Source organism: Rhinolophus ferrumequinum, chromosome 19, assembly GCF_004115265.2.
Source record: "Rhinolophus ferrumequinum isolate MPI-CBG mRhiFer1 chromosome 19, mRhiFer1_v1.p, whole genome shotgun sequence".
Classification (NCBI taxonomy): domain Eukaryota; kingdom Metazoa; phylum Chordata; class Mammalia; order Chiroptera; family Rhinolophidae; genus Rhinolophus; species Rhinolophus ferrumequinum.
Window position 1 is genome coordinate 38689786 of NC_046302.1, and position 17629 is coordinate 38707414.

Below are 17629 nucleotides of genomic sequence, written 5' to 3' on the forward strand. Positions count from 1 at the left end.
AAGTTTCCTTGACCCTCTGCTTTAAATATGAATGTTGGCTTTGACAGGGGGAATGGTTGTGGGGGTGGGGGAGAAGTGGTTGAGTCTCCGATGTGAATTTCAACAGGGTGAAGCTGATAAAGAAACAGGCAACTTATTTCTGGTAAGGCACCCCTAGACTATGGTTCTCAGCTCAGGATTGGAGGAATAATAGGTAAGAAAAAATACCATCTTTAAGGAACTCTTGCCACTCCAATTTAGGATTCAGATACGCTCCCTGAAAGGGTGTTTTCATTTTTCAATTTAAAAGGAAATAGCATGACATAGATTCAGAATGAGAGTAAGAAAAACGGGAGGATGATTTGGAAATTCTCATATCTTTGTGAATGAGACATCTGGTGAGAATGTTTTCAGTGTTACTCGTCATTAATGGTTAAGCCAGACCAACATACAGGCCTTTGCTGATTTCTATACTTGGAAATCAAGTTCCCTCCCGTGCTAGGAACTTGAAATTTTAACATATAAAGATTTCACAGACTCACATTCAAAATGATCTGTTGATAATAGGAATGGTAATTCAGTGTAACTGAAGATCCCCAGTTAGTGAAGGAAAACTCTACATAATAATTCCAAATAACACATAGAATAAAAAAAACACTTCTAAATCACCATTTTGCACTCTCATGAAATAACTGACTCAAAGATCATTAACAAATGCTAAAACCATTAGTTGAAAGGGGAGGGAGAAAGGGGCATTCACATGGTGCCTAAGTATTGTACGCAGAATACCTACTACCTGCAAAGAGATGTTTCCCTTACAGTGGAGAGATCCGCAGTCACTAGAGGATCCAGTAATTAGACACCACATCACTAACAGCGAGACAAACCAACATGTGGATCCCAGGATAATAAAGATGAAAACATATTGATATATTTCATCCATGAAATATACTGGACAAAATTTTTACCCTGATTCTAATTAAGCTTTTAGATCTAATGTCCATCTTAGAGAGCAGGGGATAGAGGAACCAGTTATATAACACCATGAGGAAAACATCAGGCGAGTCCAGAATGCGGGACATTCTACAAGCAGCCTTCTCTCTTCAAAACGGGGCCAGGGCAAGGAGACTGGTCTAGATTGTGAGATTCAAGAGACATAACCATATGTAATGCATGATTCTTGATGGATTTTGGTTGGAAAAACTGCATTTTTGGTACGATTGGAGAGATTTTAATATGGAATGAACATTAGACATATGATGCCAACAGTGTTAATTCTGTTAGGTGTCATAACAGTATTATAGCTATGTAAGAAAATGTCATTTTGGGGAGAATGCACGCAGAAGCATTTAGGTATGAAACTCCATAATTTACTTTGAAATAATTTAGCTAAATAGATGTGAAGCAGATATGGCAAATGTTAACTGTTGTTGAATCAAGATGGTAGGTATATGGATTGTCATTGTTTTATTCTACTTTTCTACTTGTTTGAAAATTTTGTATTAAGAAATTTAGGGAAATGGCATGCAGATGTAAAATTGCATAAACCTGGCCTGATAATGTTTTGGAAGGAGCACGAGTGAGTGTCTCAAAGGGCCACATGTGCACTGGGGACCCTGGAGGGAACATTCACTCTGAGGTCACCAGAACAACAGTGTGAGGTAGTCATTTGCTCCAGAATGTCAGAGAATCTTGGAAGAATTAATGTACTTCCCAGAGTGCCCAAGTTATTGTCAGGATAATTTACTCACTGACAGGGTCAGACTGAATAATTCATGTTACGACTGCAATGGGAATTGTTTGGTTGTTGTCAGTTAGATTATTTTCACCTAAATTAAGTCACCTGAAACTACCCACTTTCCATGAGGTATTTCTGGGGATGTATTTTATTTTTTTACCCAATTCTTTCTCCCAAACAACATGAGCTGATTGTCCTATCCACTCAGACATAGACGTAAAGCAACAGTTACAATGCACAATCGCTTCCTGCAATGCCAAATTGTTCTTCAACTACAGTTGTTGCTTAGGAAGTGAGTTTTCTGCCCCGTTTCTGATGTGATTTCAGGGAGCTGGACCATGCCATGTTACGGCGCCTGGAGAAGAGGATTCTGGTTGACCTCCCCAGCCGGGAGGCCAGGCAGGCCATGATCCACCACTGGCTGCCCCCTGTGAGCAAGAGCAGAGCCCTGGAGCTGCGCACGGAGCTGGAGTACAGTGTGCTGAGCCAGGTACGCTGCCTGGAGGGAGGCATCTGCTGGCCAAGCAGACCCCACAAGACGTCTTCTAGGAAGGGTCTTCTCAGGAGCTGCCTGGAGCCTCTTCCTTGAATCACTTAGAAAAGATCCAAACTCCCCAGCAATGCAACGGGCCTCTTCTTCATGAGAGAACGAACTCTTTCATGAGAAATATTCAAGCAGAAACAATGTGATGTAGTGGAAACAGCACAGGGTTTAGACTGGGAGAGCCTATTGTTAAATCCTGACCTTGTAGGCAGTTTACTAGCTGTGTGACCACTTGCTGAGCCTCAGTTTCTTCCTCTGTCAGATGGGTAACAGGTACACCACAAAGGATTACTGTGATGATTTAATGACTCACAAATGGAAAAGCTCTGGGTACTTGTCTGTTACCCACATTGTCACTGTATCATTGCTTCCTGAATGGACACTTAAACTTGCTGTTCTCTGAGGTTCCTCAAAGGCAGGTATGATCTTATTTACAAGGACGAAAGTATCGACTAAATCCGATCCTCCTTAGGTTTGGACACAAGGGCCTGTTAGGCTAACTTGGGTGGTCCAAACCTTCACTAGCATCTTCCAACATGTATTTGTATAGATTTAGGAAGCTGTTTATTGCCCAGCTTCTTAGGTTATTCAAACAAATCAGCGGCCTCTCTTCCCCCAAGCATTATCTATCGGGAATATGTGTACAGCGTGCATGGGGGGCAGATACAGAATCTATATAGGGGTCCTGATAACGGGTCCTGCCCATAAGGATGTCATCACCACCAGTGTCCTGCCTGCTGACCAGTGACTGGTTTGCGGTTGTTTCAGGAGACGGAGGGCTACTCGGGCTCAGACATTAAGCTGGTCTGCAGGGAAGCAGCTATGCGGCCCGTGAGGAAGATCTTCCATGCACTTGAAAACCACCAGTCAGGTATGGCTGGGATCACAGCAAAGGTGCTCTGGGAGGGAAATCTGTGTTTAAAACTCCAACGTTCACCAGCAGATGGAGCCTTGCTCCTGTTCTTGGTGGCTCTTGACACTTGCACAGCTTCTTGGGTCAAAGGATCCTTCCCGCACTCGACTCTTCCCTCCTCTGGAGTTCCATTTTGGATCCACTTTGCCCCTAGATTATCCACTCCTTAGGGCTGGGGCTTTTATTTCTCTGGCACACTATCAGGTTGGGCTGGATCGACGCGGCACTATACAAATATTAAATAATACTTTGATAATGATACATTTAAGTCACATTTGTATGTCTGGGCTTCAGGGGCTGAGTTGCACATTACAGAAAGTTGTTTTCCCCAGTTCTCTTTAGTCTCGCCTTTTCTGCATTAACCATTAAGAATGCTGCATTATGCATTGTCTTGAAAGAAGGTCTATTAGCATTTCAAGAGCATTGATCACCATAAGGTCGATTGCTGTGCTGTTCCTGTTGTGTTTTTATCTAGAAAGCAGCAATTTCCCTGGGATCCAGCTGGATACAGTGACCACTGCCGACTTTTTGGATGTGCTAGCTCACACCAAGCCTTCAGCAAAGAATCTGACTCAGAGATACTCAGCCTGGCAAAGTGAGTTTGAGTCTGTTTGAAATCCCACTTACCCTGATCTGCAAACAAAGACAGCCACAGGGGCCTCCTGGTTTATTTGTATAAGTGGGAGAAGAACATAAGGATTGAAATAGAAAAAAATTATTCTTGAAGACCAATTTGGACAACTGTATTGTTTGAGAAATGTGAGATATTTTCATTAATTTTTCATAATTGATGTCAGCACAATATTGAGGATTTCAATTACAGGTAATATGTGCTATGAAGTCATGTAATATACTTTTCTCACAATTAGACTCCATAAAATTTTGATGAACCATTTCTCGTAGTGTTCCCGGTTTGTGAACTGCTGTTTTGATTTTGAAGAAAAAGATGTAATTAGGGAAGTTGTGTTGGAAAGCGCAGGGTGGTTCTGAGTTGGGGACAATCAGAAGCTCAGTTTGACAGGTCACCTGGCCAGCGAACAGTTCAAGGGTGGATAAGGATGGGAGCAGACAAGGAAACGTAGTCTATTGTTTTCACAAATTCTGAATCTCATCAGCTCTCCCTACTTCTGACCTCAGCCAGTTTTCTCAGCAGCAAACCCGTCAGACTAGGCCCCACTCGGACACGTCACTGACCCATCTCTACAGATGACCGTTTTGCATCTAGAGCTAACAGTGTGACTTGCATGCCACCACCACTAGCTACCAGTCCGAGCATTTTGAGTTCTGGCCCCTAATACCACCTTTGGACTCTTTGCATCTCACATCCCATGTGCTCTGCCCTTCCCTTGCCATTGCCAGAGCAGCACCTTGTTGGATCCAAAGCTTAGGATGGGCGACCTGAGCTTCTAGAATAGTCAACCTGCGTCTTCCCTGCCCCTCGGCTCCTCCACATCTCCTTGTGGGTTAGAAGCAGCTGGAAGCGTCTCCCTCAGAGGCCCAGTGTGAGGCATCTACTTTCATTCAACTCCTCACGCCTTCCACTAAATGATGCCCCCTGTATCCCCAACTGGAACTTACCTACGGTTAAGTCACCTTCTCTTCTCTTCCTTGCCATTTTCTTCATTCCTGCAAGACAGACTCTTCCTCTGAAGAAAAACTTCCAGGAAAGGGGGCATTTTGGATAGCTAAATATTCCAAAGGACTTTACCCTTTTAAACAAAAGACAAAGCATTTGGGGGGTATTGATTTTGAGTGGAATACTCTCAAATGCCTCTGAAAATGTCATTTCATGGAAAATGTAGTCAAATTGAAAATATACCCTAGAGAACGAAATTGAAATAAAAAGATTTAATCTTAGGATATGCTAAATGTACACCTCATAATCATTCGGTGTTACACTAAGCTGTACTAGTGATACCTAAATGAATAGGTCTCTAAGCTAAATGGCCTCCCTCTGTGCTTTTGGGTTATTTTGGCCAGGCTGCCAGCTGACATTTCTTGTAGCCGTTAGTCCATTTCCTCGTGGTTACTACCATCCTTTCTGATTTCATAGAATCTCAACTGTTGTAAATTTGCTGGGGTTAGAAAGCAGGGAGTGTACCGAATGTGTACTTCAGAGTGAACAGGTAGGGGGCAGAGGAGGCATTCCCATGGATAACGTGCTTTGTGACAACACGTTGGGGCCCTTTCAGCTTACTGCCCGCTCGTTCCTGACTCCAGGGTAAGTGTGGTTTTACCACTCGAAGCAAATACATGTCATCTTCTTCCACTTCTAAAACCCCACACTCGGCCTAATGTGTACTTGAAACATCTCCACATCCTTCCTCCATTCCTTTTAAGAATCTCCGAGTTCATCTTTGTAACACTTCCGCCTACATTTAGTCACATATTCAATCCTCCTCTCCTCTTTCCCTTGGCAAGTTTGTCTCCAAATCATTATGCATGTACGTGTGTTTTTAGGTCATCCTTTTATTTTGGTGGCTTCTTTAAAAACAAAAAATCAGTTATACATTAAAATGACTTCTTGCTTTGGATGAAATTAAATATAGCTCCTTCACCCACTGCCGATCCCTACCACACATACACGTCTTTCCCTGTCATCCCAAATAGTTACGTTACGATTTTAGGTTAATTCAATCATCAGTATTTCTACGAGAACCGGACATTACATTCACTGCAGAGCCAACTAGTGAATAGGATTACTTTTTTTTTTCAGGATTACATTGTGAGTTTTACCTTTCCTGGCATTCATAACTGCTTTTTCATTTGCTTTTTTCTAAGTATCTATTCTTATTTTTTATGGAACACACCTTCAGATCTGTCAGATACCACCCATCACTATTATTTTCCAAATCACCGAATCTCAGACGCGTTTTCCATTCTATCCCCATGCCCTCTGGTCCTGGTGTTGTAAGGTAATGGGAACCGAGAACCTCGGTAGTACAGACGTACCTAATCCCCGTTTTCAGTCCTGCATCTCACCGCGGCCCACCGCCATGCTCATCAGCCCCTCGGCCTTAACTTGCATGGTTTCACTTTTTCAGAAAATACACCTCCATTCTTCTACCTAGGCTGGGGGTGCTCATCTGGCCGCTCAGGGTGGGGAGGGTTTCTGGGGCTCCAATCGTTTTGTTTACCAGCTTGGAACCAATTCCTTGCTTCTCAACCCTGCCTCATACCTCTCTTCCTCTCTACCTAGTGTCTCTCAGCCTTGAGTCTTGAGGTTGTTCTACAGGATGAATTTTGTTTTTTCTTCTTTGCCCTGATTATAACTATCAACCCTCGTCCACTTACCATCTTCCAAATTATTGTACCCTCTTGTCCACTGATGCCGTTACCATTGTCTTGTGGGTTTCTACCTTCGCTATTGCTGTCCTCTTATTTCAGTGGGGCTTTGCGAGAAGCCACTAACACATGTGATTCATCTACCACATCTGGAGTCTCTATGGTTGGTTTGTTTTCCCAAGTAGATTAAAAGCATATCTACGTCCATAAGGATACAGGAGATTGGCCTGTTAGTTGTTGGAGGAAAATTCCACCTAATCCAACATGAAGTATTTTCTTCTAAAGCAGAGGTCACAACTCAAATGCCTATAGGAACTTGGAATGTAAAAACACGTAAGTCAGGTAGGTGTGACACAAGGAAGAGGTGGCGACTGTGGTTAAGTGGGGAGGGCCGGAACTATCCCAGTGACACAACAGTGACTCAGCTCCAACTGAATGTAGAAATTCGAACCTAACACTGCCAGAGCTTCCAGGCCTCCTAGGAAAATCAGTAGTTCATCTGCACTTGAAATCTACTGATACTCAGATGTTGGCAACTACGGTTAACTGCCCCTAGAATTCTGGTTTGTTCTGCACGTCAGTCAGGTCACCATCAGCAGCTTTCTCGGATGGACCACACTTACCTAAACTCCCTCACTCTTGTTGGCTTTATTCCTTTTCATCACTTACCAGTATCTGTTGTATTAAGTTGTGTGTGTGTTTCATCTGTATACCCTACCCAAATGTTAACACCGTGGTTGTGATCCGTTTTTCACTGCTACTGAATGAATTAAAACATTCCTTAAAATAACAGTCTCTGAGCACTGTACCTGCTTTACAGGCCACAAGTTCTTAATTAGAGTCCAAAGCACTTAGCTTACTGCACACGACCTCTTCTCTGAGCGGGCAGCTGTCTGGAACTCATCAGGGCCCTTTGCACTGTTGAGATACATTTTCACACACATCAATTTCCCAACTAGAAGACAGCATCTAAGGAGTGGGAGCCACATTCTGCTCTGTCTTCCTTAGTGCTTAGCCACAGTATGCATTTAATAGTTTGATCTTCTCAGGCACATCAGCCAGTGAAACACACGAGTGTTGAGATGTGACATGACGGGAAGCCCTGAATAAAATTACAGTATTCAAAATTGTTTGATTTTAACAGATACACAGTTTAAACTATGATCATTTCTGGTGCTCAGGCACTTTGCTCTGGTTGCCTCTCAAAGGCAGCAGCATGCTGTCGGCAGCAGACCTTGATGGCTGGCCTAGTACAAGGTCAGCAAGGGCCTGGGGAATTTATGCTGCAGAAGACTTTTGTGACTTGAAACCTGATCATGCAAACATGCCTCTATGTAAACAACTGCTTGTGAAAGAGGAATTCTACTACTCGAGGCAGAGTGTTCTAGTGAAATAGATTTGTGCGATATAAGGAAAATTTTCATTATAGGTGCATTATATCACACAACCACTGATCCTATCCAAAACCCACTGAACATAACCCACGCAGTTGTGTTTTCAACTTACCTGTCCAGCATGCTACTGTAACTTTTAAATGTGGAATTAAGGGTGAGCTTACAAGGGAATTTCCGACATCTATCGCTACAGGTGTTTGACGGAACTGTCCCTTAGTGAGCCTGCTTTCCTTTCCTCGGTGTTACAATCAGTTGTGACACATGTGGAATGGTAGGTGGGTAGGTAGGGCTACTGTAAAACTAGTTGGTTCTTGAGGCGTGAGAGTGGACTGGGAGCAACAACCACGTGTCTCCTCCACTGGACTGGTGCTTCGTCCTCCTCCACACCTAGCATTCACCTGGCTCACAGCAGATGCTCAACAACCATCTCCGGACAATGGGTGTTCTCTAGTACCCTTTCTAGTCCTAAGATGTCACTTGGTCCCTTTTCTGGGCTCAGGACAAGATGACAGTAAACCAGACGCAAACATTGTGCTTGAGGTTAGTATCACAAGAGGGTGGAAAATGAAGTCCTTTGGATACTTCAGTTATTAAATCTCCATGACGCCCAAAGCAGACCAACCAGCTGAGCTGGGAATATTTATACTAACCTGGATCTAAGCCAAGATTTTTGTTTATCCTCATGAAACTCAATGTGGACAGGCCACGGAGCAAGCCCTGTATGTTTGTTAAATCAATAAAATATCAAACTAAGATTTTAATGGTCCACAGGGCCAAACCAGAATGGAGGAAAGAAGAGAAGCTGTTTTTCTTGGCTGGAAACGTTATGCTCAAGTGATCTCACCCATTCCTGTCATTCTATTTAATTCCTGACCATCAGTGATGCCTACCTCTTTGCTTTAGCTCTAACCTGTCTGCAGAGCATCAGATCCATTATTTCCAAGTGTCTAAGGGGGCATCCCCTATGGCAACAAGTCTAAAATGAATCTTATTTTCTCCTCCCTTCCCACAGCTATGCCTTCTGGCGTTCAATTCCTATAATATTTACAGCTAGTTTTTACTGCTTCAGTAACCATCTGAGTGCCTATCTGCGTTGTAGCAGATATTTTTAAAAAATGAGACACAGTCCTGTCTGGTGGGGAAAAGACACACTTGAAGACCTAAGTGGAGTCTAGCAAGTGCCAGGTGGGCTTGAGGGAGGGAACACCTCACTCCATCCTGCAGTCAGGCTCATGTCACAGAGGAGGGAAAGGGTACTCAGATCTTGTGTGTTCTCTTTAGCAACTCAACTAGTAAGGGTCCTCAAGGCAAAATCCTTTTCTTACATGCTCCATTATTTCCTAGCCTGCCACTTAGCACAGAGCAATTAGCAAGCAAAGAATCACTGACTGAGGCACACAGGTCACAGGCTGATGCTGAATGAGGCCCATCCATTAAGCCCCAGCAGCGCTCCATACCTGTGTGCTGAGCTTCTCTCTCTGTGCAGCCTTGCCCGGAGGGGGTTTAAACGTAGTAGAATGTGCCCCCCCCCCTTTTTTAATCCTCAGGAAGACTTTCCTCATTGAATTGACTGTACAGATGAATTCCACCAACCTTTTCAGAGTGTTAAATGCTGACACTCCTGCTACACCTGCACCATCGTCGCTGCAAACGCACGGTACATAGCATGTGCCCGATGCTATGCTAAGACTCAATAGATGCGTCATGCATTTAACTCTCACAACAAGCCTATGGGATGGGCACTATGTTATCTCCACTTTATAGATAAGGGAAAGGAGGCATGAAAAGCCAGGTGACATTCCCGGAGTCACAGACCTAGGAAAGTGCTGGCCTGGCTCCCAAATCTGTGCTCTCTGCCACTCCACTCATCTTCTCATCTGGGGTGCTGTGCTGGTCCTGAGACATCTATCTTTTGCAATCTAGGATGCTGAAGTACTAAGTCGGGGCATCTGCAAAAACAAGAACAGAGTGCTCACCAAATGACCGGAAGGAGAGAAGCTACTATTTATTTAGCTTTGCTCCCTCCCATCCAAGACCACGCTGATCTCTAAACAAGCATCAGAACCCGGAGCTCATTCACGTCAGTGGGTGCTTCAATCAGGTGAACACTACAATGATGTACAATTACATGCTAATAATTCAATGCCCAAGAGCCGTGGAAAACAATTGCAAAGGCCCAGGATGATCACAGTATGCAAATGCACGAGGAAAATCATTACCTACTTAGGCCCCTTCATTTGGGTGGGTTTAACACGAGAAGAATAATCCACGCTACCAGATGAGATTTCATTTTACAGCTGTAGTAACCAAGTACATAAAAGCCTGAATCTGTCCCAATAGCTTCTAAAAGATTTTTCCCATAGTGTCAGAGGCAAAAATAATGAAATCTTGCAAATGTACAGTTAATAGGACCCTGGTGGACACTAACTTCAAAAACGCATGGTCTATAAGACATTAAAGGCTTGATTTTAGTTTCTGCACTGTTCCTGTTAATAACAATGTCTAATTAAAACATCTGTAAAATACTGATAGTTTTAATTTTACATAAAATTTCCAAAACAACTGTTACACAGTATAATAAGTATCTGCAATGAATAGGTTATTAATGGAAATATTAAATTAAAATCAGTTTCTAAATTTAAATTAGTCGTCTCTGGCTAATGAAGAGAAAAAGAAGTCACCCGTGCTGGGAATAACACAGCAGATAATCTAGTTTTCCACATCCGTTAGAGCAGATTCACTCCATCACTTGGGCTGCAGGACAATGCATTTTGCTTCTTCTGACATGGACTCCACTTGGCACTTCTGATGGGTCTCACACTTGAACTCCATATTAATACTACAGCCTAATGCATCTTTCAACGTATTCCTTGATAATTTAAAAAACACCATTTAACTTTACTCATAACCTGAATCTCCCAGCCCCCAATTTACTAGTGAGGAGACAGCAGAGAACATGAACCCCGGAAGAACAGTCTCCCTCCGAGCCATGCCTCGCCTGATGAATATTTTAAAAGGAATGGCGTAAAATCTCACTTTCCCTTTCTTTGGGTCTCATTTTCTTTTACAAAATAAAACAAAAGAGGTAAGCCCAGCTTAGTGGCTGGCTGCAATTCAATCCCTTTCCTTCTAACTAACGCACAATAAAAGAGGGTTGACGGTGATGGCGCTGAGGGGTGTGTCTGCCTGCGCTGGCACTGGGTTGGTGAGGGATTCATTCCAGACGACAAAAAGCTGCATTTCGAGTTGCTTCTCTTCACATAATGGTTCACAGTAGATGCTGCACAATGTGTTCCACAGCATGAGGGAAACTCTCACAAGTTAAGTAAGGAGGGGGATTAATTTTGTCTTCATCTGCTGCTCGGTATTTCCCTGAAATGAAAGTAAAGCCAGTGAACACAAGCTACCGCTAGAATGCCCGTCATCACACCCGGCAGTGCCAGGGCCAGCACAGAACCACCCTTACAACTGCTAGAGAATCGGGCTCCGCGTCTCCCAAAGCCCCTCTGACTGAGACTTCAGGATGCAAGGAGACATTCAGAGACACAGCACATGGAACATTTCCCCAGGCCCTCTGGCCTTTCACAATGGACAATCAGGGGTACTGGTCACCTGACAGCTCAGGTTGCCTTCAAATCTCCACAGCTGATGGAATTCTTTTCTTCCCCCACTAGCCCTAAAGATAGGAATGGTGATTAAATCAATGCTTTTAAATGGAAGCCCAGAAGCCACGGGGCAGAGGCCTTGTCATCTCCCGATGGTACTGCTGCCAAGCAGGGACCCTGTAAGCCTGGCCAATCAGAATGCTTGGGGGTGGGGACGGAAAGAGTGATGGCTGCTCACAGGCCCAGGCAAGGCCACATGCATGGCAGGGCACCAGGGGGCAAGATACCGCCTCACCCTCCCCAGACTCTGGAATTCAAGACACACAACAGAACACCCCAACACAGAGGAACCATTCCACAAGGTGGGTGGTCAGAGAGCTTTTATGCAAATGTAAATCAGATGGTGCACAGCCCATATTTAAACATCCTTACTGCGTCCCAGTGCCCTTCAGAAAGAACCCCAAATCTCTATTGTTGCCTACAAGGCCCTTTAACATTGGGTCCCAGCACCCCTCATCCTAGCACGTGCTCCTTCCACCAGGCCACAGTCCTAGGCTGGACCTGGCTCTTCTGAGGACCTTCACACCTGCTATTCCCCTTGGCCTGGAACATTCTTCTCACCTGACTGCCTCCCTCATGCTTCAGCTCAGACTCCACGTTCCCATCCAAATGAGGCCCCCTCCATTATTCTCTCTCTTAGCACCCTGTTCTTTGCCTCTATAACATTTATAACAGGTTGTAATTATATCTTTATTTGTTTAATGTCTGTCTCACAGCTGAGACTGTAAGTTCTCTGAGAGTAAGGAGTAGGCCCGTCATATTCCTCACTGTACTCCCAGCACCTAACATAATGACACACAGTGAGCACTGCACAGTTTATTTTAAGAAGGGGAGGGAGGGATCGAGGGAGGAATGCAGAACCTGCTCAGCTGAGGCCTTGGAGAACAAGGCCGCCCTGTCGCCACCCAGGCTGCTTCCGCACTTCCCTCTGTCTCCCTGCTCTCTCATTTCTGTTTCTGTGATCTCTGCTATTTAGTCTTCTGCATTTTCCAGTATTCTCTGCCTACATGCAGCTCCCCCAACAAAAGTCCCACCGGTTTCTACCACTCCTTCCGTCTGCTACAACTACCACTTTAAGAGGTTTTGCCCAGCGAACACCAAGCCTGCCAACCCTGTTCCACACCTTTGCCCTGTGGTGGTAAAGAAGCTTCCTGTCTTGTCTTTCTAGGAATTCCTTCAGGAAGAAGCCAGCATCAAATATGCAAAAGTAATGAATGTGTCTTCAAGGCAACTACCCAATTTGGTCCACGTGGCAAACTGTCAGTTTTTTCTCAAATCCCATGAAGTATAAATTCCTTTGCAAGACTGTAAGCTAATGGCTAACCATTGCTCTACCACCTACTCCCTGGATCCAGTGGTCTAAGGGCAAATATGTGAAAGTCAAGTTTCTTAGCCATGTTGATAAAGGGCTTGCAGAATGCTTTTGCTTAATCTGGCCCAGCAAGTGGGGTCCCCACAAGGTACAAATCAACACAATGACTTCCATATGTGATAGTATAGTATGACAGTTCTAGCACCGCGCATTGTGTCTGGCATACAGCAGGTTGCTCAATAATGTTGGCTGAATGAATGAAGCAGGCCACCATTGCTCATGCCTGGCTCACTCACTGTGGTGATCTGTGCTTTCCTGGATGAATGGAGGGAGGATACAGGAGACCCACATTGATGACATTACATAAAGAGAGAGCCTATCTTCTCTAGGTGACTGTTTTACATGCTGAACAGAAATACATTCTGGTTAGGACTAGTCAAAAATCTTCATTAACGAATCATCAAGCAAATGTATTCGGTTGGTGCAAAAGTAATTGCGGTTTTTGCAATCATTTTTAACTTCTTAAATCACAACTACATTTGCACCAACCTTATGTTAACATACTGAGTATCTGCCATGTGTCACTCCTCGAGAAACAAAATGGCTCAAGACTGTCCACCAGAAGCACTTCTTACTGAATAAGTTAAAATCGTTATGGGAATTTTCAACACTGGGAAACCTAGCAAATTGTTCAAATGCACTGAATTCAAATTCATCAGTGCTGCGGCCCTTCTGCGTGCTTTCAGAACAGTGGGCTTACTTGGGATGTTTTCTGACCAGAGATGAATAGTACAAACGGGCCTGTTTTCATGAGTTGGGCTTAGCTGCTTTATAAGTTATACATTGTAGATCTGGTTGTGTTATGCTGCTGGCTTAGAGCTCTAAGACTACCGGGATGCTTCTGTGATAGGCTGAGCACAACCACGTGCCAGTCAGAAAAGAAGGCAGAGCCAGTGGAGACCAGCCAGGGGTGCTGGGCCTACAAGACAATGGCATAAATAAATACATAGTTACAAATTGTTATAAATGTTAGAAAGGCAAAGAACAGGGTGCTACGAACAGGGTGCTACAAACAGGGTGAAACTTAAATCCTTAACATATGAGCCAAAGGAAGGAAATATTCGTGGGCATAATACACAAGAGGAAAAATAGTTAACTGAGGGTTTATTTCCTCGATGATGAAAATAAAATGGTGAATGGCAGGAATCTGAAAATTAAGATACAGGGAAGGAGAAGGAGTGTGGCTTGTTTTTCTGACTTTTTCTGCTAGTTCCTCTTTTTTGTTTACGTCAAAGAGCAGTAAGGCTCCTGGGAAGGCGCCGATCGTTTTGGGGAGAACTGTGAAAAATGACACTGTTAATTCTAGAGTGACAGGTGTCACCATCTGCAAGGCTCCAATGGTTCCCCACCAAACCCCAGGCTCGAGGAGACCGTTGCCACTCTTTGTTCACACAGGGCCTTGCCAGACACTTATTCAATTGTAGCTGCAGCCACGTTTTCTTATTTCTATTTATTTTTAAATTCCAAATAGTTTTTATGCAACCACACTTTCTTGAACAAATGTCACAGTCATGAGTAAGTGTACTTTTTCTAAAAAATTGCCAAGCGGCAGCTTTTCTGTGACTTTACGCTTCAATCTTCCCTTTTATGAGCAGCCTACTAGTTTCATTACCATTATATGAAACCAGGCAAATGAGCTCACAGAAACATCTGTGGAGCCATTTATCTGCCATTTGATTTATAAGAGCCCGTGACAGTCCTTGGACAAGACTTGTAAGTTCAGCAGGTGCCATCGGAGGGCAGGGCGTGGTGGGGGGCTGGCCATTGTATCTGAAAAGGCTCGTTAAGTTCCCGATGCAAGACGATTCGACCCCACACATAGCTCTCCTGCCTGTTCTCTTCTTATCCTGCAATGACCTTATAAACCATACTCCATAAAAGAAAATTGTACGAAGTCATGCACTGTGAGAGCTAGAGGGGACCATCCAACCCCACACTCTCAAAGGGTCCCAAGAGGTGAAGGGCCTTGGCCAGAGTCTTGCACAGCCAGTCAGCGCAGAGCTGCGGCCAGGAACGAGGACACTGAATCAGTCCACTGGAGCCAAGTACTGTGTTAGCTCAGTCTTTCCTGTTAAGCTCCTTGCTTTTCCTTAAATGCACCCAAGGAACCATGCAGAGTTTACCTAATTTGGGTACAGCAAATATTCATAAAACAGTAAGTGGAAAAAATAAGAAAGAAGTTTTTTGTGTGTGTTTTTTTTAAAAAAATGCAAACATTAACACAAAGCATTAGATCACTTAGCTAGCCAGTTCCTAAAGAGTCGATACTTCATCATCTTCTAGCTGGCACAAAAATAAAAGGTACTTTTATAGAGCACTACAATCAATGGTCTTTGGTCCACTTCAATGTGGTAATCTGTACATCCAGCAAATCATACAAATGATAACTGTCCACTGTGTAAGGTCATCTCTGGGGAAGCATGAAAACACCTCTGAACTCTGACCTTCCTCGTATTGCACAGCATGTGCCTTCCCACGCTGTCTTTTCCCCCTGTCATCTTAAGACCATTTTATTTTTATTTTGTGGCAGAAAGAGAACGAAAGTGTGCAGGGGGCTTTGCCATTCCCACAAAGGCTTTCTTTAAGCAACTGTGTATCCTATCATCCCATTTTAGAGAAGGCTCATCCAGAAGGTACGTACCAGTTTTTACTAAGATGCCCAGCATGCCGACCTTCTGAGCTCCTCCAACATCATCCCTGCAATCCTAGAAAAGCAAAACGAGAGCATTCAGGCCAGAGTCTTCAGTTAACTTGCCAACAAAACCTTACCAACTGATCTGACTTATTAGGCTGGGATGGCCAACGGTAACCCCACATTTTTTGCTTAAAATGAAAGAGAGGAAGGTGTACAAAGGGGAAATCCACATGTAATAGTTTAACACAGCATAGCATCGAAAGGGGAGTGTCGCAGAGGTGGAGGGTGGACCACAGAGTAGTAATCTAATAACCAAACATCAAGAGCAGTCTTAATTTTTGCCCCGTGTACACTGATCTCCTCTTCAAACAGATCATGGGGGGGAAGCATCCTATTCATTTGGCAGCTTTTAAGGTGAAGGATCCAACTGCAGACAGTGAATGAACTATATTCAGGTGACAGCGCTCCTGCTGCCCGTGGAGGGTATTATCCTTCCTTTCCATCCATTCGTCCCGAACAGGAGGAATCAAGTCAGATCAGGAGGCTTCAACCGATTCTGGGACTGACACTCACTTCACACTTGGGAAAAACAGATCAGTTAGAAAAGGAAGCTCCTCGTTCCAGTTCTTACTCAAGATCGGGCTGCATATGCTTGGTTGATTGTGATAAGAAATGCAAGGTAATGCAAATCCAAGGACTGAAGGAAACATAAAAAAGAAAATCAACCCTGCTATCTCATGTCTACGGGCAGGATTCACTCAGACCATGCCTGAACAAAACATTTTTTCCCCTTAAAATCTTTACTGTTATTCAACAGCAGCCCTTGGAAATGAGTTTTACTTTGTCAAAGTCTTCATTCGAAGTCTTAAAAACTTTTCTGTTGCACCTAAACTTGCCCTGTTGAAGCAGTGGAGATGAGGGAGAGGAAGAGAAGGAAGAAGGGAGGTGGGGACAAGTGGACAAGGAGAGGGAGAGAAGAAAACTGCCAATGTCTTGGATAACAGCCCTGCACAAAGCTGCTGCCGCATGTCCACCCTGTCCCAACACCAATATCTCCAGGATCTGAAGTCTCCGGGCTCAGATAACCACTTCTTCAAACATACATTTGCCTAGGAAAGTTAGCTAAAGGCTTTCCCAGAGGAATAGATATGACTGAAAAGATGGTTTCTCAAAACAGTATCAAGTTCAATGATTATCCTATTTGGTTTTATGTGAACAAATATAGATGTGAAAGAAAATCAGGCAGACTGTGATATATTTGCACCCTCACACATTAAGAAAGCAAGAGATCTATCGTTTGTTTTGGAGGGAGTCCAGAGCCTCAAGTTCTACTTCCAGTTGTACCACTAACTAGCTAAGGGAATTCAGGCATGGAGACTTACCTCTCTGGGCTTCAATGTCTCAGTCATAAAACGAGGCGGTTTGGACCAGACAATTTCGATGGTCTCTTCCAGCCCAACACGCTATCATTGAAAATTGAAATATAATCCTTGCCACCTACTTCCCACCTACAAGGCAGTGTGCTTTGTAGCTCTTTCTCCCTCACAGCATACGTAGATAATGGTTTCCCAGCACACTAGGGTGAATTCACAAGGTGCTCATGGCCAGAGAACACCAGCTAGAGCCTTCAATTGTCCAGGTTCAGCTCTGCCATTCAACGGACCGAGGCAATCGATATGGTTAGCTATTTGTGGCATACTGATTGGGAAAATCTTCCATAAAGCATATACTAAGAAAAAAAATCAATAATGGTAGAATTCTTTAGGTATAGGTTGTTCCTGCATAATATTAAAAAAATCTAAATTTGTGTAGAGCTTTTCTTCAAAAAGACATATATATATAAAGCATTTAACTGACTTGCATTTAATGGCCTTTTGAATTATATATATATATATATATATATATATATATCTCATCACACTATGAAGAATGTCAGAAATAATAAAAATTTCAGTTCTTTAGAAGAATACCACTAAACATGTACTGGAAAGCCTGTTTTATGGGCGGCCACTTATTACCATCTGATATCATCAATAGCAGAGTCTGCTTGTATTTCCAAGCTGTGCTTCAAAGCTGGATCTTCCCAACATGACAGGTGAGCTCA

General features: G+C 43.6%; 2 protein-coding genes across 6 annotated transcripts in view; one reads left to right on the forward strand and one right to left on the reverse strand.

Moving 5' to 3' along the window:
* KATNAL2 (katanin catalytic subunit A1 like 2) overlaps nucleotides 1-3941 on the forward strand; it is a 66061-nt gene extending 62120 nt beyond the window's left edge. For both annotated transcript variants that reach the window (XM_033087514.1, XM_033087515.1), the window contains 3 exons: nucleotides 2045-2207; nucleotides 3030-3132; nucleotides 3650-3941. In XM_033087514.1, the coding sequence (XP_032943405.1) occupies nucleotides 2045-2207; nucleotides 3030-3132; nucleotides 3650-3789 (406 nt within the window). In that variant the 3' untranslated portion in view covers nucleotides 3790-3941. The remainder of the gene's footprint in view (nucleotides 1-2044; nucleotides 2208-3029; nucleotides 3133-3649) is intronic.
* Nucleotides 3942-9833: 5892 nt separating this feature from the next.
* HDHD2 (haloacid dehalogenase like hydrolase domain containing 2) overlaps nucleotides 9834-17629 on the reverse strand; it is a 36102-nt gene continuing 28306 nt past the window's right edge. For all 4 annotated transcript variants that reach the window (XM_033087097.1, XM_033087098.1, XM_033087099.1 and 1 more), the window contains 2 exons: nucleotides 15532-15595; nucleotides 9834-11225 (listed from right to left, as the gene is read on the reverse strand). In XM_033087097.1, the coding sequence (XP_032942988.1) occupies nucleotides 11122-11225; nucleotides 15532-15595 (168 nt within the window). In that variant the 3' untranslated portion in view covers nucleotides 9834-11121. The remainder of the gene's footprint in view (nucleotides 11226-15531; nucleotides 15596-17629) is intronic.